This window comes from Haliotis rubra, unplaced genomic scaffold (assembly GCF_003918875.1).
Source record: "Haliotis rubra isolate DU_JTF1 unplaced genomic scaffold, ASM391887v1 Scf1763, whole genome shotgun sequence".
In the NCBI taxonomy this organism is placed as follows: domain Eukaryota; kingdom Metazoa; phylum Mollusca; class Gastropoda; order Lepetellida; family Haliotidae; genus Haliotis; species Haliotis rubra.
Window position 1 is genome coordinate 62,942 of NW_025765740.1, and position 25,811 is coordinate 88,752.

Consider the following 25,811-nt stretch of genomic DNA (forward strand, 5'->3'; position numbering starts at 1 on the left):
TGAAAATAATAAATATTATATTTCAATCGTTTAGGATGCGACAATTTACATATAACAGATTGGCCTATATTCATTTGTATCAGACTTTGCATATGTACTAACAACCAAAACGTATCTGTGGTGAAACCAATTCAAAGGGCACAATGACCAGCTCCGAACTAAAAGCTGAAAACATGCGAACACAGATTCAGCTTATATGAGTTTCTCTCCTCTTTTGTGCAGACAGAGTGAGTGCGTAAGCATGGTTTAACACCGCTTTTAGCAGTATTCCAGCAACATCACGGCGGTGGACACCAGAAATGGTCTTCACACATTGTACCAGTGTAGAGAATAGAACCCGGGTCTTCGCGTGAAGAGCGAACACTTTAACCAATAGGTTACCCAACAGCCAGTTCAGATCAGAGTCCATGAATGAAAACGCATTTGGAATTTGAAATACTGGAATGTATTCATTTTATATCAGACGTTGCATTTGTAGTTGCAACTCAAAATTATCAGCTGTACAACCAGGCACACTTATCTACTCTGAACTGTGAATCAATTTACCAAGGATCTCTTGTTTAAGAAAGCACGCAGACATAGACTCGGTTGATACAATGCATACCTGTTTTGATAACTGTTTTGTTTAACTACCCTTTTTAGATCAGAGTACCATAAATGGTGAAGCTATTGGAACAACGACTGCACTGCTGAATTTACACCAAGTTGTCGTGGTGCGCCAATGTCAAACAGAACATAAGGTAATATTTTATCAGATAAAATTATATGTAACGACTTTGATTTTCATGATCAATAATTCAACAGTTTTACAGCAACAATGCCATGTTACATCATTAGTTTATTAATTGGTTTGTAAATTGATGTTAAGAACTCCTTTAAATAGGCTCTTCATATTACATACTGCTGCAGTATATGATTTACACATGCTATTTCTGTTCCAGAGAAAAATTCCCACCAGATGGCAGACTCCCGTCCACAAATTGATCCAAATAGACAGGGCAACTCATGTAGGAGGCTCCGAAACTCAGAACATATCTACAGTGATGTCAACGAAGGCGAAATGGGACCAGTCATCGTTTTCCTATAAGTTTACATAACAAATGTCAGACACTAATTTAATTGTCTGTCGATATCGTTGCAGACGCTGCAGAACCATATTCAACACGTACATTTTTACACTGCTACGTATCCATGTCACGTTCAAAGGAATATGATACGGATAGTCAAGCCTTGTTATACTCTGGTGTTCACGTTATCTGTATTATCATTAACCACAGTGTGCCGTAACTTCAGTCTTTGGTGTCTATAAATTTCAACTTTTGAGGGACATTCAAATGTGTCGTATCTACGAAGATTTCAAAGTGCGTCTTGCTCAAGTGTAGTTTGATCACAGGCTGCATCATGAAATGCCTTATGTTGGCCCGATGTAACAATCTCGGTTAGCATATATTGTGATAAGAGACTACTTTTTGTCCTATGGTCTCGTTTTTTATACAGTTGCAATTTTTGTTCTGATAATAGAAATCCTTTTCCGTATTTTTGTTCAATGCAAAATCAATTCGTTAACATTGGCTTTGATAATTTAAATAATTGGTGCTTGAAAAGATTGATCAATGCGTATAGCTAAAACATTAGTATCTACTACAACTTTAAGCAGTCACGCCTTCTGAATGGTGAATCCTACTGTTTGTTTGTGTGTTTGGGTTTTGCTTAGCGCCGCACTCAACAATTCCCGCCGCATCTCACCATCTGTAAATAATCTCGACAAGAAAACAATGACTGGAAACATGAGCATGGATAAACGCAAATAGGATACAATGACATGCATCAACAGGTCAGTGAACCTGACCACTCCATCCTCATAGTTGCCTCGTATGACAAGCATGGGTTGCTGAAGACCCATAGGTTCAAATATTATATTGATACCTTAATGTCATTTCCAATATTTCCCGTATATATTGTTGTCTACATACCAACTTATCTGTTATGGAGATCGGCGATTGTTGAGACGAGTCAACTTATCAGCTTGGGTAAAACCAACATGGGCCTCCTTTCACAAAGCACTAAGGTGATCGTAATTCACTAAGGTAACCTTAGTGCATAGTCAAAGAATGGAAATTAAGGTTAACCTTACTAAAGGTTGCTTCGTGAAAGGCGCCCCTGGTAGATAACACCTTACCAGATTCACTATATGTATATTATAAAGATATTTACTATGATATTTCCTTAAAGATACCTATAGTATGTCTTTTTACTATTTGTAGAATTGTTTAATATTGTGTAACACTGTAACTTCTGGTATAGTTGTGAAGTGTTCAACTACATGTAGGTGTATTTTGTAGACATAATGAGTACGTTAAACGTGTACATATTTATTACATTCCATCCTATATATTTCCTTGTGTTCTTTCAGGCTGTTTCACACATAGATCTATAATAAACCATTCGGCCTCACAACCCACAGTCGTTTGTACTTTTTACTTTGTACACTAACAAAGCGCTGTTATATATATCTAGTATTATGTTATCCAGTGACCAGCACGTCAGTCGCGGGGCGGGTTATAAATACATTAGCTGCGCGTGTCGACCTGTAGGGAGTGTAATGTGTCTGAGTGGGGTATTCATGCTTTACTGCGGCATGGTATCTCAGTGGGCTAGCACTATAAAACCAGCTTTAGTCTGGGCTAGTACAGGCAGCCGCACATGCACATACAGATGCATGCATGTCGTCATATGAGCGAAATATTCTCAAGCACGACGTTAAACCCAATTTCACCTCACCTCACCTTGTAGGGACTGTGTACGATCCCGGATAAACGCACAACAAAGGACAGGCTTGAATCACGTGACAGATATTACTGAAGTCACCTGGGGAACGCTACTGACGTGAAAAGAAAATGTCTGTGTTGAAGTGAAACTTCGGTAAGCAGCCTTACACTATTTGTTTTCATTCTATAACCAACGAAGCTGGCAATTATATGACTTATCACAGTTCAGTTGTACTCTACCAGCTTGAAGCTGTTCAAGTATCTATCATACCACGAGGTAGTTTGTGTATGCTAGGCGTTAACCCCTGGATTTCAGAGGGACATGTATGTCCCTTGTCTTCGACATATACCATGCACATGTTACCTGTTTTTAGGAATCACCCACTGTCTCTGGCAGAGCAACCTCTGGGAAGTTTGTGTACATCACTATGTATCAAATCTTCTGAATTTTTTAGAGATCCAAGACCATGACATTCTAGGCAGATGTTTAATATTAAAGACTGGGAAGCGGGAGTCAGTATCGGTCGCTTCTCAAGTTCAGAGTGACACTTTGAAATGATGTCACATGTTTTAGCTTGCTTCATTGTCTTGCTGTTTACGTGCGCACGCCATTTTCTGACACCTACACGACGCTGCTATTCACAGAACAGAATCTCGTAACGCAAACAGAATTAATTATTTGTCGTAGTGGTTAGTGTTGTCTTAGTGATATCTGTTTCAAACGAAATTAAATTCACAAACAGGTTGATGGTTCAGTACGGTGTGATACGTAGGTGATTGTTAAAAGTTATGTTTATCCGTTGAACGTTTTTCTTAAAGTATTAACATCAGAAATTGACACTTTCAGTACACTGTATTTATAATCGTTAGACATGTGTTAGAAGATGAAACATGTACGTCTCTGTGAAGTATAATAATCAATATTGTAATTCGTATGAACAGGTCAGTATATCTGATTTTATGACGAAATGACTTATAAAACGTTAAGAAAGTGATTAACATATTTGTTAAGTGTACATGCACATACACATATATTAAGAAGTGTCTTGGTCATGGATTTTGTTTATCGATTTATCGACAGAGCAATAATGTCTAATGATTTGCCACGTTTCACGATTTACTCATTCTTTTCTTTCTAAAACTGTACGTGATTTACAACACAGTGACTTACGTTATATTTCTGTCAAACGGGTGCCCGTGTTGTCCACATTTACAAACACAATAAACCTATCTCTTAGTTTATCTATTCAGGATATTATTCAAGTGATCATTTCATGTTCAGTCAAAAGAGTGTCCAGTTCCGACTAACAAACCGAGATTTTGTATTCTTTGAACGATAATAAGGCATACTACTCAACATTTCAATGTTGTCTTGTTCTAACCACCCCTTGGGGAGAAAATGATGTCGGAGTTGTACGGATAAAGTGTTGGTGCAGATATAGCTGGATCTTTGAAGAGTCAGACTCCCAAATTCTAAATAGAAGACATATATTTCAGGGCGATTTCTTTAGTCCTCTGCTCTTCCACCTCATCTTACTCACAGTGAATAGCATTTACCGTCATTGCCAGGGGAGAATCCACTCTGAAGAATATAACAGATTATCCGTCAACCCAGGCTAATTTTGTCAAGCACATATCAGCTGTGTGGTTAAATAATAGGTACATTTCATTTATTTACAGGTGATCTGCCATAACATTTGTGATCGCTAAGACATGTGGATTTATGGAACAATTGTGCTTTGATGTTGTAAGTAACTTTGAATGTTTGAATACGTATTCGCCCATGTCACCCTACTTGCAACAGATGCAACAATTTTGTGCCCCCACAGTGTATATATATATATATATATATATATATGTGTGTGTGTGTGTGTGTGTGTGTGTGTGTGTGTGTGTGTGTGTGTTTGTGTACAACCATCGTAACATAAAAAAACGTAACCATAACTGAATGTTATATATGTACAACGTACAATATGAACTGCCGTGAATGTAATAGAAAGCATACAATTCATGTGTTTACGTTCGGGTCACAGCTGTATAATCAGAAGATAATAACAGTCACTGGTTAGCACTTTCAAGTGCGTTTGTAATTATGGTATGTAAACTGGTTTATTTCGAAATGGAAACGTCACATCAATCAGTATATTCAACGTGGTATATTTCAAAAGTATAACGCTGTTTTTGTGGTTACTATTTCATATACAGTGATATGTTTTCTCGAGCGAAAGTTGACTTAACCATAGATATAACAGGGAGACAATTGTGATGGTTGGATATCTGGTGTTATATGTTTACACCCCCCATCCCCAACCCATCCCTACCCCACAAAAAAACAACATAAACACAAAAACAATAAAAAACAAAAAATAGAAATAAAACAAAGCAACAAAAACCCACCAACAACAACAAAAACATGTACCATGATCATTTCTATAGATCATTGAACTACGTACCAAAGTAGTATGTATTCCTTATCGTTCAAACAGAGAACTGCTTGCGACGCTCGTATTATGGGTGAGTGACTTTGTTAGATTAAATGACAGTTTGAGGAAATAGCGAGTGAAGTAATGTACGCCGATTTTAACATTATTATTGTTCTTTCAGAATGAAGCTTGTCTAGGTTGGAGTATCTTTTGGCTTGGCTGTTATCGTCACGTTCAAGAACACAATGCAACTTTCCACAGTTGTTACATGTACGATGAAGATGTGGTGTCAGATCGACTGCCACTTTGAGGAAACAAACCAAACCAACCTTTGGACGGGATATAAATATATTATCTCAATTTAAACCAAATATAAAATAAATTATATTCATGCCTAAAAATGTCATTGGGTGTCATAACAAGCCGATGAAATCAAGTGTGTACCACTTACATATGTTCATTTCTAATTTCATTCAGATCCTGAAGCTTTGTGCCCCCAAAACATTCATCTGTGTGGTCTTTCTCCAACGTGGCCCAAAGTTGTGGAATTTTAACGTTTCAGGCTTTGTTACGTGTTGAAACTAATACTAGTTAAATGGAGGTAGTCTTGTAGGAACTCGGTGTAAAACCAACAAACAACAAAGAACTGCCTATTCCAACATTAACCAAGTTTAAAAATCACTACAAAGGTATTACAGTGGAAGTAAGAAATAAAGAAGCAGTGCAAATCCAAAGCCAGTATACAAAAAGTATAGCATTAAAGACTGAGATTGTAACCTTCACTTAATTGCAACAGAGATACAGTTTCCCAAACAGGCTGAGTCTCCAGGGTTAGAATGATCTCAACACAATTGCTGGTTTTCGTGTAACTTGAAATGTAAGGTGAGATGTGACGCAATCTCCAAAAGAAAACCTCCAAAATGATAAATTCAATGAGAAAGTTAAAGTTTTTGTTCAAAAGAACAACGCTAAATAAGATCTACACTGTTTTCATTCGTCCTCATTTTGAATGTGCGTGTGCATTATGGGAGGGTGTACAGCTGATCAAACTAACTCCGTAGAACAGTTACAATTAGAAGCAGCTCGTACAGTGACAGGGCTTCCAAAATATACTTCTCGTGATCATTGGTATTCTGAAACTGGTTGGGAAACCCTTAGTGAACATAGAAGAAAAAGACAACTTTGCTTATTTTATAAGACTCTTCACAATATCGCACCATCATACCTTCAGGAATTACTACCTACATATGTTGGTCAAAAAATAACTCTTTAAACTTCTTCCTTCCATTTACGAGATTGAAACTTTCCCTATCATCTTTTTTTCCATTTACTATACGAATGTGGAACAAAGTTCCCATAAAAATAAGAATTATAGATTCTTTAGCAGGTTTTAAATTGAAAATTCAAAATAAAATAAATGCAGCCCCACCTTTCTTTTGGTCTGGTACAAGGATTATTCACACAAAACTAAGGTACAATACAAGTCCGCTTAATTACGATTTATTCAGAATTAATTTAAGATCAGATGCTTCTTGAACTTGTGGTTGTTCTTGTGAACATCCATGGCATTATCTTATAGAATGTTCTTTTACACAACGCAGCGTAAAGATTTTTTGAAAATAAAAAAATACTGTCGTTAAACATCGCATACCCATTAATCTAGATTTATTGTCATTTGGTCATGTTACATTATCACTATATGGAAATGAATTATTATTTGACTGACTGACTGAGTTTGGTTTTATGCCGCTTTTAGCAATATTCCAGCAACGTCACGGCGGGTGACACCAAAAATGGGCTTCACATATGGGGATTCGAACCCGGGTCTTTGGCGTGACGAGCCAACGCTTTAACCACTAGGCTACCCCACCGCCCAATTATTATTTGAACATGTATATAGATATATAAGCTCACTGAAAGATTTTTGTAGGTTTATTCTTGTACTATACTATACTATACTATACTATACTATACACATCCTCTTTAAATACCCTGTAAATTCCTTCCACAAATCCCTGTTGTCATTGTTTTTTATATTGTAAATGTGAAATATATAACTTCTGGGAGAGGGCGTTCTTAAGTTGGATAACTTGTGCCCAATCCATTTCATTTTCGAATAAGATATGTTTAAAACCAACGAAAATATACTCAAACATTTCATTAAGAATACTGTTAGAAATGTGATAGCAACTTCATAAGTAGTTAAGCGACCGAGCAGGGGGAAGAATAAAGTTTGATTGTCCGGCCTATTTGCAATCTGATCCCCCGCTATGAGGTTTTCGACATATCATTTTCAAATGAAATTTGCAAATGTCTTCGGAATACGTACACCGACAAACAAACCTATGTTGAAGAGAGTGTTTATTGTTATGTTATACAATGAACCACCCGTCAGTCGCAAGGCGAGTTATAAATACATTAGCTGCACTAAGCCGGGTGTAACGCACAAGGACAGGACAGGCTTGAATCACGTGATATTACCACAGGCAACGGGGACGCTACTGACCTGAACTGAAACTGGCTATGTTGCAGTGAAACGTTGGTAAGCAGCATTGTACTATCTGTTTTCATTTTTAAACCGACGAAACCGGCAATTATATGACTACTTCTCAAACGTTTACAATAAAACTAGCCTGTTGGGGTGTTTGAGATAAGCCCGAACACGAACGCGGAAGTGTTCCGCCATATTGGATAGTTGGATACAAAATCATGTATCGCGAAGACCGTTCCTGAGTCGCCTATTTCATCATGTATATTTACATATTCAGCCACAACACGCGCATCACCGGATTCCCTCATACATGATGACATTGACCTTCATTGCCAAGGGAGAAGCCACCCTGAACAACAAAGCAGATTATCCGTCAAGCCCTTTTGCAACGACAGTATATGTCCTTCTAGCTCGACAGATGCAAACTTATCCATCTCATTCAACCCAGGCTAATTGTGTGAAGTATATCTCAGTTGTGTGTTTCAATACAAAATACATTTCATTTATTTATAGGTGATCTGCCAAATGACATATCAACGCTGAAACATGTGGATTTATGGATCAGTTGCGTTTTTATGCTGTAAGTAACTTTGAACGTTTAAATAGTATATTACGTATTTCTTTCATATCACCCTAAATGCAACAAGTGCGACCCACCAGATATATATATATATATATATATATATATATATATATATATATATATATATATATATATATATATATACGATAACAATGTCAAAGGTAAACTTTAATGGAGGGATCATGAGACCATAAAAAGCCGGGAGAATTTCAATTGAAAAGTCAATCACAAGGACGTCACGAGTCCACAAGCGGGACAGGGGTCAAACGACCATGTCACAAGCTCAATAACGGGTATGTCCACCATCGGCATTGAGAACAGCAGTGCATCGACGACGCATAGAGCCTATCAAACGTGCAAGGAAGGCTTGTGGGATGTCACGCCAGAGTCTCTCAAGTTCTGTTGCGAGGTCAAGGACGTTATCTGGCGGATGATAAAGACGGCGTAGACGTCGATCCATCTCGTCCCAAACATGCTCTATCGGGGAGAGATCCGGTGAATTTGCAGGCCAAGGCAGTAAGTCAGCGTTGTTGTGTTGCAAGAAATCCATAGCAACCCTTGCCGTATGAGGGCGGGCATTGTCCTGTTGGAATGTTAACCCAGGCCCATGACGTTGCAGAAAAGGAATTGCCACAGGTCGAAGAATCTGATCCCTGTAGCCCACACCAGTTAAGCTGCCCTGAACAATCACCAAAGGAGTTCTTTGGCGTGCTGTTATTCCACCCCAAATCATCACGGAACCACCACGAAAGCGATTCCTCTCCAAGACACAGGCATGTGCATAACGTTCTCCCACGCGTCTATAGGCACGTTGACGTCCATCACTATGGGAAATGTTAAACCTGGACTCATCTGTAAAAACAACATTTCTCCACCAAAACACGGGTCTGCGGACATGATTTCGGCACCACATTCGGCGAGCTTGTCGATGACGTTGTGTCAGGATAGGCCGTATGGCGGGACGTCGGGGTCTGATTTCGTGATGACGTAAACGTTGTCGAACTGTGTTGGGGTGGATACGGTGAAGTCCTGGGATGGTTCGGGCAGTCATCACTGCAGTCTGAAACCTGTGGCGAACATGGGTCACCCTTATCCATCTGTCCTGTCTTGGCGTTGCTAAACGTGGACGTCTAGAACGTGGCCGATCGATGACGTCATTTGTGTTCTGCTAGCGTCTCACCAGTGGAGAAATGGTGTTCCGGTGGCAGTGGAAATGTGCAGCCACTTGTCGTTGAGACATTCCCCCACGGACCATCCCAATGGCCTCATGATGTTGTGCAGACGTGAGCCTTGGCATGCTATACGTTTCAATAGCCGTTTAATTTTTTGAACGATGGCAAGGGCAGGGGTTGAGCTTTCCAAAGTGACAGTATTGTGTGGCATTCATTTGCTCTGTTTCTCTTTCCCGGAATGCACGTGCAACAACGTATTGCACGTCTCAAGGACGAACCCACTGACGTCACGGAACGTGGCACGTGCATGCATGTTGGATACATGTCACTATTATGTGTCTACACAGGTTTGATAAATATATACTTTAAATTTGTGTATGCACAGTTTCTTTATGTGCCTAGTATATATATAGTCACTGGTTAGCAGGTTGATGGAAATTTCATATTAATCACTACATTCAACGTGTTATATTTAAAAAATACAGTGTTCATTGTGAGGGTACTACTTCATAGATAGTGATATATATTGTCTCAAGCGAAAGTCATACTTGGCTATAAATATAGCAGAGAGACACATCATGAAAATACGTGTCAAAGTAGACTTTGCTAGATCGGAAAACAATTTGAAGAAATAGCGAGTGAGTTAATGGGTATTATTTTACGCCGAATTTAACGATATTCGAGCATTATGACAGCGGTGGACACCAGAAATGGGCCTCACACACTCACACATTGTACCCAGGTTTATAATCGAACCTGGATATTCGGCGTGACGAGCGAAGCTTTAACCACTTGGCTACCCTTCTGCCCCTTGAGAAAATATAGTCCAGAAATGTCATGCGATCTTCTTTGTTTATTGTCGAATGATGTACCCTTCAAATTTCTGGCTATATAACCACAGCCTACATGTAATTAACCGATCTCAACCAGACATTCCAGTTAGGCTGTGGGCCGAACCCAAAAATTATGTCAAAGTGCTTCAACATATCTGGTGAATACAAAGTTAGGGCTCTGTAATTAAGTTTGTTATTTATAAAGCCTAGTAAAAAACCTTTCTTGTCAAATCACTTGCACATTGATTATTGTAAAGCCTTAGAATGGAAAATTCTAAAACAGTGAATCACCATGGTTGCAAGGTATGAATGGCCAATCAGAATTCAGGAAGCAGCTATTTTGTGCGGTACTGCAAAATGGCCGCTCCCATGGCTGTTGAATGTTTTTGTCACATTACTGACATTGAAATTGGGGATTTACGTCCATTTACGTATATAACATGGGCAAAAGTGAGGGAGTGTGTTGAATATGGAAAGAACTGGATGGCATTGAAAATTCTGCAACAGTACATACAGCTTCTTATCATTTACTGATTAGCCTACTGACTAGCACTGAGAGAGCTTTGAAATGAAAAATCAAGGGTTGTTTGCAGAAGGTAGGATAGATTCTCCTCCTAACAACGTGCTGAATTATGCCTTAAATAGTAGATTAGGTAATGATTAATGTGATCACTGTACATGCTTTACTGTGTTGACTATATGTTAGCTTCTTATTCATTATTTCAGACAGTTTAATGTAGGAACACTAGATAACTCGGTGCTCTCTTCACAGCTAAGACAGAGGTATATTACAACGTTTGTTAAAAGCCTTACACTCTATATTCTTCAGTTAATCTTTTAGAAAATACTAACTTTGATACTGTACAAGCTTTTGTGCTATATCTATTTAATGTTTAAAAGCTGTTGCGTTATATCCATTTAATGTTTAATGTTTGTAAGATCAGTTTGCCCCTGGAGACATTACTTTTTAATGTATTTTGAGCCTATGGCTTTTTACTGGAAATAAACTCTGGCTCTGACATTCAAATCATCAGCATAATGTGTATTAATGACTCATATGTTCCAATCTGCGGATATTTCAAAAGTGTAAATAATGCTTCGTGTCAGATATCTTTTCAGTGATCAAATATGTTTCTAGAAAGCCGAAACTGACAGAATGTGGGTCCGTTGTCATTCAAATTTGATAGTTTCATGTGATATATGGAATGCGTGTGCATCATTTCTGTCAATTACATTTAAGAAATTAATTCCATTGCATATATGTAATATATGACATTGTTTATGTCAGTGATTAAAATGTCTTGAACAATATTCTTTTTGAATTTTTCATTTACATGATTGGTCGTGTAGTGATCAACATCCTGATTGGTGATTTTTTTATTCAAGAAATTTGAATTTTAACAAATATGGACTAATTATGAAATTATGAAAACATTTCTAATGTTTTTACAACATTACTATTGCATAAGTACCATAAAAGGCTGTTACCAACAGGCCAAGGTCAAGGCCGTGTAATCAGATTACGGTCAGGGGGTACCCTTCTTTCAGGAGCTGACAAATTTTGATTCTTATCAAGCACATCGTGGGAATAATTTTGATATATAGTTCTTGTATTCACCACGTATGTTGAAGTACTCTCCTATTTCTAGAGGCCCTACAGATTTCGGCTCGTGGCCCAAGTGAGTCGATGAGTGACTGACTTACCAGCATGTATCTACGCGATAACAATAATAATAACATCCATAACATAACATAATTTTCACTTGACATTCTACCCATTTACAGAATCTATTGTAGACACACCCACTGACATTTGCACCCCAACCAAATGCAACACAGCATCAGCATACTTTTCCTCCTGGTCAACAAGTCATTGTTTTTTTATTTTCAATTGTTGTGTCGAAATTCAGGTATTTGGCGCCAGTCTATCGCCCGCCTGGATGTTGAGAAGAACAGTCTCGGCATGAGACTGATCCTTCATGATCATATCCACTATAAATGTTTGTATATGTTTGGATGGTTAGGACCTAATTTGTTCACCTTCCAATGCCAACCCTCTAAGTGGTTAGTGGTGCTGGAAAAAGTTGTATGAAAGTGGTTCCCCTCACTACGCCCATCCTCCTTGACCCATTGTTCGGTTACATAGTCAGCGAATTCCACAATCCTCGTATCTTGAAGGTAAACATTCCCAAGGGCATTCAACCAGATGTCGTCAATATCAGGTGGGTGGATGAGAGGCAGGGCAGAGGCATGACGGATGAGTCTATTTGTTGAAGAGTGTCTGGACACCACATTTCTGAGCATTTCTCCAAATCGCTTGACGGTAGTGGAACATACAGTTGGCTAGTGAACACATTTCTGGCAGCTTGTTCAAAGTCTGTGAAGATTGCCACTGGTGCCAAAGGAATGTTGTTCCCGGCAGCTTTCTGTTTAACGATCTGGAAGAAGTCCATGAACTAGAGGTAGCATCTTATCATTAACAGCAGCATGGATGATATACAGTTGATGGTAGATTTCTGGGCACATGGCAAGGGTACCGTCGCTGTAGTAGTTGTCTGCCATGGAGAGGTATCTCAGATTGTCAGTGGTTGTGTAGATGAACATCTTTAGCCCTGGTGAGAATTCTGTCCACCTTGGACAGCAAACAGAACATATACTTGAACGTTTTCTATTTTGCAATGACCAATGTGACAAGAACTCGCACATCGTGGATTTTTCTTCTTTGTGAGGGAGAAAGGAAACATGGTGAATATTAACCTTTTGAGATGTACAGTGAGAAGACATGGTTGCTGTAGCCAGACTTTCAGACCCTGCCCTGACAATTCAAAATATGCCTAAAACTAGAACAATATTTTGAAATTGATTATATGACCTCACATATGAAATATTTATATTTTGTTGTGATCACCTTAGTACTTGTTAGCAGCTTCAACGTATCCTAGGAATAAAAACCTTATGGCTCAAAACTATGAAAACAATTTGATAAGCATAACCTAAAAAGTGTTAATACTAAAAGAACTAGAAAAATTCAAAAAGGTTACGCCTACAGGAAACAGCTTGAGTAAAGGTACTTGTGACGGGGTTGTGGGTTTTGTCTGGATCAAGCATCAAATTTGTTTTATTTGACAAGGTATCAAAGCAAGATAAGACTAAGAAAGAACAAGAAAACATCTACTGGTGTTAAGGTTAATAATTTGCCGTGACAAAAGGTTTGCCCACTTTGAACCAGCAAAATAGAACACAGACAAGTCTAAAATATTCAATAATATATTGAACAAACAATGAACAAGCTACAATGAATGACAATACAGCATTTTTAGTACAATGCAATTGAGTCATGAATCTAAAATATTGGGTTACAAATATAAGATATTATCTCACCAGTCACATTCACAGTAGAATGAAGGTTGTTTAGAATAACAGCAGTTGAAAAGATAAGCACGGTCGGTCTTGAAACGTTGATAAACTTGATGATCATGATGATGGCAGACATATGTGTATAAATCCAGTTATGTGTTAGCCCCGTCGCACAACTCAACAACCGGCCTTTATATAGCTCTTACACAGTTCTCGAGCATTCTAGCAAAGAACGGTATGGAAAGCTATCGAAAACTCCACGGCATGACGAAAGCCGAAAGTCAACAAGATAAACAAATACAACAGATTGCCAAAGGCAGGTAATTCCGAAGCACTATCAAAAAGGCGTGGCGCTAAAAAAATACTATTGCCATTGACCATATATGATCCGAGATGCGAGCTAAAACTCAAAATTTTAAACATTGTGACCCATAATAACTATCACTTAATCAATGTGATATTACAAATTACGAAAAAGAACACTCTCATAACACTAGTAACCTGGGAACAAGACTATTTTCGCAGATATAAACAAGAGTCGGACCCAACATATTTTAAAGAACAAATCATCTGACATTTAAAGTCAAGCTTGATTTTTTTAGACTAAGTCCAAATTGTTTCCATGGAAATCATGAAAAATATAAATGACAAAACTCTGTAAATAGCAAAAGGCACCACCTCAAGATCTGCCTCATGTATATGCCAAGTTTTACTGAGAGATATTGAACGGTTTTCGAGTTGTGCTCCGGAAACGGAGCCCAACCCTCCCTTTTTGAGACTATGTCCGAATCGTTTCCATGGAAACCGAGAAAAATAAAAGTGACAAAAATGACAAAAATGACAAAAGTGACAAAAAATAGCAAAAGGCACCACTTCAAGATCTGTCTCATATATCTGTCAAGTTCTGTTGAAAGATACTGAACGGTTTACGAGTTGTGGTCCGGAAACGAAACCCACCTCTCCCTTTTGAGACTAAGTCCGAATCGTTTCCATGGAAACCGGGAAAAATAAAACTGCCCAAAATCTGCAATTAGCAAAAGGCACCACTTTGGGATCTGTCTAACATATCTGCCAAATTTTGCTGAAAGATATTAATAAGTTTTGAGTTGCGCTCCGGAAACGAAACCCACCCCTTCATTTTGAGACAAAGTCCGAATCGTTTCCATGGAAACCAAGAAAATAATATAGCACAAAAAAATCGGTTAATAGCAAAAAGGCATGACCCTAGGTTCTGTTTGATATATCTACCAAGTTTTGCAGAAAAATATTGAACAGTATCTGAGTTATGCTCGGGAAACGAAGCCCACCCCTCCTTTTAAGACTAAGTCCAAAACTTTTCAATGGAAACAAAGAAAAATATAAATGACAAAGATCTGTAAGTAGCAAAAGGCACCACCTTAGGTTCTGTTTGATATATCTACCAATTTTGTTGCAAAATATCGAACGGTTTTTGAGTTATGCACCGGAAACAAAATGACTAAGGACGGATGGACGGCAAAGGCGTCGACTGTATCACCCGGGCATGTAATGCCGGGGGGGGATAAAATGTGATAAATATTTGTAATCTAACAACGTTAAATAATTCAAACAGTGTTGACAAAGACCATACGTTTCCATGGAAAAAAAACATCGAATACTGTAAGTGCTGTCCAACGTAAACACTTTGTCTAGATCGCAGCATTACAGCCGAAAACAAATGCTAGTAAAAAAGGCCATATTTTTCATGAACACTTATGATCTCGACGCATTATCAGTACAGGCACAAAGGATAGATGGACAATGGTGTTTAGTTTCTCTAACTGAAAAGACTGTAACCTCTGATAAAGTGGGTATTTTTACTTAGGTAGTGATCTTAAGTTTGTGAACATGTCCAAGGAATCTCATCATGTTCTTTCACCTACAGTTCTATGACATCAGTTTGCAGTGGTTAGCTAGTGAAGTTTCACAGAGAGCATAAACTGTACAGGAAATATCTATGATTGCCACAAGAAAGTCACATAACTTAAACTGCGTTCATCCTCCATTGTTTGACTTCATTCCAATCATTGGAAGACTTCCAGATTGCTTCACTTGTTTTATGCATATCAGATCAGATGCACATAGCATCTAATCACAGAACTGAGGGTTTTGGACAATGTTCAAAGATGTAATAGTGTGAACATCAGTGTCTCTAGTGTTCACAGATTTGTGCAGGGTCTTGGTGTAGAATTTCATTTCAAGAATGATAAAGCTTCAGAAACATTCATGTTCCGAGATTTTACCTGATCAGAGCATAGAAAGATTTCCCAGTCTATTCCCATAGCAGACTTTCTTCCAAGTCACCCAGGAGTGAAGGAAATATGTTTTCTGTGGAGTGAATCCTCATCTAGCTGCACCATTCTTGTGAAACCTATATTTGAAGAGTCTGAAATTGCCTCACAGTGAAAAGTACAAGCAGTGGGTACAGACATTTGTATTATGGTTTATCAAACTAATGATCCGACATCATGGAAATCTGAGGAACTTTTCACAATAATTATGATAAAAGCTAAATGACACTGTTTCATCATGGTTTCATCAAGTCACAAAGTAGAGAAGCATTGAAGCAGATTTTGTTAAGACAAAATAGAATGGTTTCTTACGACATGTTTAGAAGTTGCATGAAAATAAAGTTTACTTTATGTCAAGGGCAGTGTCACAACAGGCGGTCATATACAAACAAGAAGAGATCTAGCTGACTAGAGTGGACTCCCAGACTCGTCATGGTATATATGAGCAAATACTAGTGTATAGATAAGAGTGTTCTCTTTTATAATAGGAATGACTATTGACTTTGAATGACAGGTTTTTCATACGCTGATAAACAGGGTGGTTTTTTTACTGAAACTGGATATTTGCAAATAGATCTAAGTAGTTTAAGTCTGTCTGAACGGTATCCCTTCTTGTGTTGCATTCCATTAACACTTCCTTATCTGTTTTACTTCTGATAAACCAATATATTGTATGTAGATCCGTTGAAAGTGCTATTTTTGCAGGTAATGTTCCTTTGTTAAAACGTTTTGTTAAAACCATTTGCTCAGACAGTGAACAGAAAGTGTACAAATGGGATTATATTTACCGCATTTTATATTAGCCAATTTGATATGGCTATCTCGTTGTAACAATTTCTTAGTCAAACCTTACATGTTTTTCCATATTGAAGGGTAGCAGGTAAAATAATTTTACAGATTTATCTCTATAAATAAACCGTCAGGAAGGAACAAGTGAAGGCTTTCAATAACAGATTCTTGTTCTTGGTTCATGGAAAAGGCAGCTCTTAAACAGTGAATTAAGTTGGATGTCAGCGTGTTACTGGCGCGGACCCATGCAGAATCGGGTTTTGTTTTCTCATTTCTTAGTTCATAGTTCCTGGGTGTGTTTAAATTCAACATGTACACATACTGCATGTTGGGGCTAATTTCTTGTTTTGGTACGGTCCATTTAGTTTTAGTTTTTTAACATATTCCTGTGGTGGAACAAAATGTTTTCCACTACTCACATTTTGTTCTGAAAAAGTAGGTCACAAGACGAAATGTAGTGACATGTTTTGACTTGTGCGCTATTACAATACATATGCATTAATTCGTAAATTTAGTTCATCCTAATATCAACGTCTTAATTGTTAAACAGTTCATCGTTTACTGGTGGTTTCACGCTGAATTTGCGTAACTGAATTCTGGCGTAACTGTCCTGACATTGAAGTATGTGTCTAAAGGGATATGTTTTCTGTGCTATGACAAAAGTTGAACTGCAAATCACCTTTAACATATTTCAGATCTGACTGTACAAGGTGAAGAGGAATGTGAGCCTGGAAAATATGGGGATGCTTGTAGTCAAAATTGTTCTCAAAACTGTGAACCTTTCCCCAGTAACATAGTGCTCTGTCACAAAGAAACCGGAGAATGCTTCGAAGGATGCAAAGCTGGTGTGTACGGTGACCTGTGTAATGAACCGTGCAGCAAAAATTGCCAAGGACACGTCTGTAATCAGCACAATGGACATTGTACACTGGGCTGTATAGGAAATCACATCGGCGACTTCTGTGAGACTTCCCAAGAGATTACCACCATGCATCAAGGTAAAACAATTTTAAACCATTAATGTAAGATGAGAGAAAGCAGAATATATAATGTGAACGATGACAAATGTGAAATTCTATTTCTAATATCATCTTGATACACTTAATTCAAAAGCTGTATTATATGTTAATAGATGTACAATGAGTGTCATGTATAAAATGTTACCAAGATGTGTGGAACTGCTAAACCGCTATCGTCCCTTCTGTTCTTACACATCCGTGGGTGAGAAACCCATGTGAGAAAACTGGTATCACACATATGTGTGAGATCGATTTCTAATCCCGTGATTGGCTACTCCACGGTGATGACCTAGGGTCAGATTATGACGGACTACTTTCCTTATTACAATTCATTGTGAGTAACTCATGCTGCAATCGAACAGAAACCTGTTACTCGTGACAAACACCTTATCACCTACCTGCTATTTTCCCGATCACAACATTAAACGGGTATTTACACAATAAAACACACTTAGAATAAATATAACACGAATCTAGTTATTTTCTAATTCGTTTGTTAAAACTTTTGATTCTAGTCATGGATTCAAAATGGCTCGAACATACAGTCAGTGATACCCTAGTAAACAATAATGTGAACATCGCCGTTAGAGATAAAGGCTGAGATTCCCTTCGAATATTCAAAATGTACAACATTGGTAATTTTACTGGAGAAATGCGACAAGTGTCATGCATCGTCTTACAAAAATATCCGACAGGATTACTTTAGTCCATTGTGAGAACGATTTGCCTCGTGGTTTCTCTGATGACGAAGATGACATTTTTCACTAAAACACACGATGATTCTTTCGATAAAGATCCACTTCCAGCTCCGAGCTACTATGTGATTCATCAAACCCTCATGACAATCAGAACCAAAAACACACTCGTTGAAACAATGTACAACATAAAACGTTTGCAAGGGTTCATGAGTGCAAGTTGTGAGACGCGTCCTTTCGATTCACTCGAACATGCACAGTGAACGGTTAATCAATGTTCAACATAAGTCATTGCTTAAGATATTCCTCCGACGCATGATAATGCAAAGTTCATGTCTTAATAACATACATGATGTAATCAACTCACATCTCATACTGACAACTCCGTAAATTTCGTAACATTCCAAATGGCAGTTTGTAGCTTGGGAAAACGAGAAAGCTGTGGCGAAGAAGAGTAGTCGCCCATTGATAGTGAACGTAACCTTAGCAATGTCACATTCAAGCACACGGGATACACCTAATTACACACATTCAATAATTTTGGCTCCAGTCGGTGGGAGAACATTGAACGTAAACTGGTACACAAGTACAGATCCCCAATGTGCAGAGATATCCAAACAATCTTCCGATGACGACAACCACCAAACGATATGATGACGTCACACGTTCAAATATTTTATGCTTGAAAGAATTAAAATCATCCTCATTTACATGGTAGCATTATCGTTATAGAGTGTTTAATCAATTTTCTGTGATGTTATCTAGTTTGCATTGTCATTATCGCCTTGATGACGCAAAGATGTGGCAGAAACTTTTTTTGTGGAGGGTCACTTTGGGAATGAGTAGTGATTAGGAAGCCAAGTGACTTCACTCATTCATAAACGTTGTATTGTGTATTATTGCGCAACTACGGTGAGAAAATATGAAAATTAAATATATTTGACCATAAAATGGTGCGATTTTATGGTGTGTAAGAAAAAGGTTACTGTACTCGTGTCTGTCAGATACCATTTATCTTACAGCTCGTTGTTTCAAAACGTATTCACAGGTGTGGCACCGACAAGCAGTTCCCAGGTCGTCATTCCAGTTGTTGTAACAGTACTTGTCCTTATCCTTGTGGGCGCAGTGGTTATCTTCATATGGTAAGTTCTAACAAACACTTTGTTTTGTTCATTTGCTGTTTATCGCCATTTGACAATATGCCAGTTTTATGATAGTAGCCAGTAATTAATTCACCATCAGATAGGTAGAGGATGCCAAACGCCCTTCCGTGTAATACCATATTTATCATACGAGTTTAATTAAAAATGATATTTCACGTTAGCGAATTTAGTATTCTGTCTATTACTCTCAAACATAAATTGATAGAATCTGACTACAGTGGGATGGATCTCAGCAAGGTTCAATACCACTATGATATAGGTAATAGCAGTGAGATGTCATAACTATGATATGATACGTCTAGCAATATTACACTAGTGTAATATTAGCGTAGAAATAGTACACTACATTATCTTCCACGGGCGAGTACTAATAATTGACAGTCAACCAGACAATCCATATCATGGACATCGATCCACACAACAGGCACCGAGTGACAGCATCAGTCATATTAACCAGCCGATCCCATTAATCGGGACAAAATACAGACTTGAACTGAACATCCCGCCTTATTTAACAATCATTGTGATGTGCCTATCTGGTCAAGGATAAGAGTGACCTGTGTGCCTTGATGGGAGTATCCTTTGACTGTTATCGTCAGGTTCAGGGTTACCACTTGTGACAGTTGATAGGAAAGCGAATTAGTAATTGGGAAATATCCAGAACACTAGGTTTTCATTAAACATGATTCATCAAGAAGGAAATACACAATGTGGAGCTCCTCCGATAGATGAGTGCACGATCTGCGACAGTGAATAAACCATAACCACAATAAACTAAACACATCATGAGTGAAACATGTTGAAACCCAGGTCATCGCCACAGTACTTGTACTGTACGGTATTTATCGAAATAAGATTAATGAATTCATGAAATCTCAAAGAATAGCTTGGCTTGGTATTGCTTGCCTGTCTTTTAACATCATACTCAGAAGAATTCCAGCTATATGACAGTGGCCTTACAATAATCGTCCTATATTCATGTCATGATCATCGACACACACAGCTGTGATATGGTGACAGCATCACCAAGCCAGATGGACCACCCCATCTCGATCTTAACTGACATGGGTTACTGAATACCAATTTCTAACAAGATCTGCACGAGACAATATTTATTATACGCCGATAGCGACGCATTGAAATGACAAATTTATTTCGAGCTGCGTCACATGAAAAGAACATGTGAAAAATAACAGCTCAACTAAAACAATACTACCGATTGATATTACTTGCAATGATGTGCAGTTTATTGTGACATACCCCTGAAGAGTCTTGCCGGGAGTATCATTTGGTGGCGGTTGAAGTCACAAAGATAAAACAAAGAACACATACTACAATTGATGCAAAGAGGAGTTATTGATGAGTAAAAGTTCCTGTAACATTACGTTTCCATTAAACATTATTGATAGTGGAGACATATTCAAGTGGGATTCACTCTTCTAGGTAGGTGCATTTGACAAAATACATAGAATATCAGACGTTGGTTGGCCGGTTGGTTTGGTTTAATTTACGTCGCACGCAGCAACATTCCAGCAGCATGGCGGTGGTCTGTAAAAATATGGACCAGGCAATCCAGTGATCAACATCGTGAACATAGATCTACGCAATTGGGACACGATGACATGTGTCAAGGAAGTCCGCGAGCCTGACCATCCGTTAGTCGCCTTTAACGACAAGCAGTGGTTGCTGAAGATCAGTTCTCACCCGGATCTTCAAGCGTTTACAAAGTCAGACGTGGGTTACATTATTGTAAATGTTTAATACCAAAACGATGCATCATCTGTCTGCCAAAGTACGTGTACTGTGATTTCTTCCACATGTTCACCACCTGAATTCCCATGCTTTTCCACGTGTCTTCTTTCATACAGAACATGCAGAAAAGTTCGGGCATTTTAAGCGTAAGAAATAATTATTAGAGAAGTGTCGGCTATTACCGAACAAAATGTAATTTCCGTAATGTTTCTCAAATTTCTGATCGTGACACTTGTCTGCTTTGAACATAGCTTGACGGCGAAACTTCCTTCCCCAGCAAGAATATCGATTAACTTCGAAAAATTCAACGCAAAGAAAAGACAGAAACACAAAAGACAAACAATGGACATTGCCTCTTACACGTGTAATGTATGTATGGGCAATGGGAGATCTAAGCCAACGGCTCTGTTCAAATCCAGGATACCTTGAGCTCTTTCTAAAAAGACTTTCTAATGCATGACTTTGTTGGCAATGCATTGATTGTACAGTACAAACAACAGTAGCACCTCGCAGGTTCGCCCTGATGTCCTTACCGAACAAGTCTCGCTGGCTTCAAAATCACGATGGGAAGAAACATAAAACACGATAATTGTGTCTCTATTTTCCATTAGTCTTGCAGAATTGCCTTAATACTAACATATGGCAGAACAAAGCCCTACTTGCACATCTGATGTATTCACTTAGTATATTTTATGTTTAAGCCAAGAAAATGCAGCACATGTCCGGTTGGACAAAAATGTATCAAATGAACAACATAGCAAGAATCGTCAACGCTGAAACGTGTCCTGCTCTAACGCACTGTCATTATTTCATCATGGATCACCTCACATGGTCCCGGCTATGTCGTACTCGTAAGCTAATTAGGAACAAACTGGAGACAGCAACTCCAAATATAAGTTTGCGGAACAACTGGCTTGGTCTTCTATAACAAGTTGGTTGGGACATGGGGGCGGTGGGGTAGCCTAATGGTTAACGCGTTGGCTCGTTACGCCGAAGACCCGGGTTCGAATCCCAACATGGACACAATGTGTGAAGCCCATTTCTGGTGTTCCCCGCCGTGATGTTGCTGGAATATTGCTAAAAGCGGCGTAAAACCAAACTCAGTCAGTCAGTCAGTCAGTGGTTGGGACATGCCATAAGCGTTTGACATTTTTTACCGTGACCTTATTAAGATGTCAAAGACCGTTAATCCCACGGCTTTGATACTTAGATGAGAGTGCTTTCGCTTCCCATGTGCATTCTTCTGAATGTATCAGACATTTAAACAAATATTTATCAAATTTCAATTTCGTAAGTCAATGTTAGCCGATACCCAAATGCCACGAAAGGCCATACATTTGTTTGTCTACAATAATAGTGTTTGCTTGGTCCTATTATACAGAGGAAATAATATATTTTGAACGACCGCAATTATAATCAGCACTGTTCATGTTGAAATAAGTAATTCCATGTGTTATTACTCCCTCACATCATGAATCAAAATACATCCCCTTCCACGCTTCATCAGTTATAACCCGTGAAGATCCGGGTTAGAATTGATCTTCAGTAACCCACTTACTCATCAGTTATATGATCGATCCCGTAACAAGTTCTGCAGATCAGCAATTTATCCAGGAGACAGTAAAGTATTTGTAAATTGTTTCAATTTAGTAATTGTTCACCAAAGTACGTTTGTACCTTTGAAAAGTTGACAAATATTGTCTGCAAAAACCTCGATCAATCGTCCGTAATGTAATAAAGTAAATGGTGAAAAGTATTTATGATATATTCTAGCAAGAAAGGTATGTTTAACAATATAAATTTGTATACATGCATTGTTATATTTCACAAACTACCGACGATGTAAAATCATGTTTGTAGCTTTTGACAGGCTTGGAACAGTACTCGATTTAACAGGGTTATCCTGAGCAGACTGTAAGCAACCAATCAAATAACAAATGTTACCTTCTTGCCCAATTTGACATTTCAATGTACCCCGCTGTCAATGGCAACCCATTTGGTACTTCGTGGTTATCTCGAATAACATTGAATCACGTATGATGTGCGGAAATTACCGATGTTTATGAATGCAAATCGATGGAAGGGAGATAACTCTACATCTATTTTTCTTGTCGCATTGTCTGCAAATCTAGCATGGCTACGAAAGGTTTGCCTCGCATTCCAATGAAGATATTATGACAAAACGTTCAAATGTAGTATAGCCCGTGTGAATACTAAGAAGGGGAATTACACCGCGGCGACTTTACCAGACAATACCTGCGGGAAAAACAGCAAGATGCAAGATTCGAATCGTTTGATTCACACAGGTTGCTGAAGTGTAAGATCCGATACCGTGCTTCAAACAGTTCAAAGTTAACATTAAGGTGTTCGGTAAGATAAATACGTTGTTCACTGGTCCCTTGGGCTCAGGGAACATAAACATACATCGAGGGTACATCAACCCATGTCCCCCCTCGTGACCAGTGAGCAACTTATAATATTGAAGTCCATTCGTTCATTCCCAATACTGCCTGGAATTGTTAGCATATACTGGACAATCGGTCCTGTGTCTCTAATATGCATATTGCTTTAACAGGAACGATTAGAGAGTTTATTAACTTCATGTTCACGTAGAAAACAAATGACAATTCGGCCAAGTAATGGCACTTCATCCACTGCTAATTTGTTATGACACACAGTTGGTTCGGAAAAGACCCACCTGTTCGGACAGTCCGACACGTTTCTACTTGTAATAATTATACCGTACAAGAACAAAGAGTTACACAACCTGTAGTTTATTTGATACACTTATATGTCGATTGAATAAATATGTGATTCAATCTTAATCACAAAACATGATTCATAGTGGCATGCCTGTAAATAGGGTGGCAAGCTGCTTGTTACAAATAATACAGTCGAAGATGATGTTGTATTGCCAAATACTCTCGTTTAATGTTGAACTAGTTTACAAAGCCTCATCTCAGTACATCAACCCCATCCATTGTACATACATCCACCTGGCTTCCTTTCCGTTGTATAAGCTTTAATTCAGTCCTTGTTTGTCACCCTACTGGCTTCTTATCAACTTATTCAAGCTCTCATACAAACGTTGTACATCAACCTCATCTATTGTATAAGCAACTCATTCCCTATCTACTGTAATAACAACTCATGTATATATTCTCTCAATTTGTTACTCATGTATCACTTCTTGACAACGACATTAGAACTTATGTCGAAACGTCGCCTCCACAGAATAAAAGAAGTTGTATATCCATAATAATTGTCATTATTCTTCATCAACTCAACTTCTAAAATGCCCATCAAAGAAGTACTGTTGGCAAAGAAAAGTGTCCTGAAAGAGTTTACATGTGATAATATTGATTGTATGAGTAACTGTTCATTTCTTTATTTTAGGTGCAGAATGAAGAAGGAAAGTAAGTAAATCTATTCTGTACTCATTTCAGTTACCAATACGTAGTTCAAGTGTATAGAGTACAGCTCTGTTAGTCTATCATCGCATTGTGTCTTTAAGTCACCCAGTTAAGATCTGTCGGATTTCCATTATAAATTTGGTGACATATTATTGGCGTAAAGATGCCACAAAAAAATATCATTTGATCAGGGTCGGCGACTTTCTGAGTTGCCTTCTTTGGTATGTTTATGTATGTTTGGTATGTTCTGATATCACCGACCTGTTGTGTGTTATGTGTTGCCGTGATCATATAACTTAACATGTCTTTACAATAACCCACACATTTGCCTTAACAGATGCATATATACCCCCAAAACATCACAGCGGGAAATCCTATATTTGAAAATATGGATTGCCCTAATTTTGTTGTTGCATTAGTTTGGTATATACTTCAGAGCAGTCATGACATATGAACATAGAACAGATAACCTGAATTAATACATCTCACTTCCTTTCTGGTCTTCAGGTCAACGTGACCCCGACGTTGAGGTGGGATTTCTCCCAGGTATGTCAAACATTGAAAAATATAATTATCTCTTTTCAAAGCTTACAACATCCATCATTGTTCTTGGGTAGAGCCTTCCGCCATCGAATGCAGTGTAGCAGCAGCAGCATCCGACATTGCTCAATAAACACCACCCTCAGCATCACCAAAGCCGGAAATACTTGACCATTTAACGTGGACAGTCCCAGTTCTCTCTGCTAGATGTTAGATATGTGTAATAATTATCTTTCTTTGTCCACGATCGTTTGTGACCTTTTTCTTAACGGACCAATTAAATATCTACGGACTACATGTGGGACGGTTTGACCCAGTGATGTTCCATGTCTATGATTACACTTAACTGCTTTAGAAAATGATTCCACAACAATCACATTCCAGGTCACAACCAAAGTTTATCCTTATATAGGTATATGTTTCCTATCCTGTTTAAGACGAAATACAATACGATACGTTCAAATCCAGACCGGTCACAGCTCCAGAGTCGATACTCGTTCACGG

General features: G+C 38.3%; 1 protein-coding gene across 1 annotated transcript; it reads left to right on the plus strand.

Annotated features, from left to right (window-relative positions):
• The first annotated feature begins 7,583 nt into the window (after positions 1–7,583).
• On the plus strand, positions 7,584–25,384 carry LOC124273109 (cell death abnormality protein 1-like). Its single transcript, XM_046708331.1, has 6 exons — positions 7,584–7,733; positions 8,196–8,262; positions 17,421–17,723; positions 19,488–19,581; positions 24,751–24,770; positions 25,275–25,384. The coding sequence occupies exons 2-6, from the start codon at positions 8,229–8,231 to the stop codon at positions 25,382–25,384; spliced, it is 561 nt and encodes a 186-aa protein (XP_046564287.1). The 5' UTR covers positions 7,584–7,733; positions 8,196–8,228.
• Positions 25,385–25,811: the final 427 nt, after the last annotated feature.

Bases quoted from the DNA above. Each gene is read 5' to 3' on its own strand.
- LOC124273109 (XM_046708331.1), top strand. From the start codon at position 8,229: ATGTGGATTTATGGATCAGTTGCGTTTTTATGCT. The intron at 8,263-17,420 runs GTAAGTAACTTT...AACATATTTCAG, and splicing joins ATCAGTTGCGTTTTTATGCT to ATCTGACTGTACAAGGTGAA. The intron at 24,771-25,274 runs GTAAGTAAATCT...TCTGGTCTTCAG, and splicing joins GTGCAGAATGAAGAAGGAAA to GTCAACGTGACCCCGACGTT.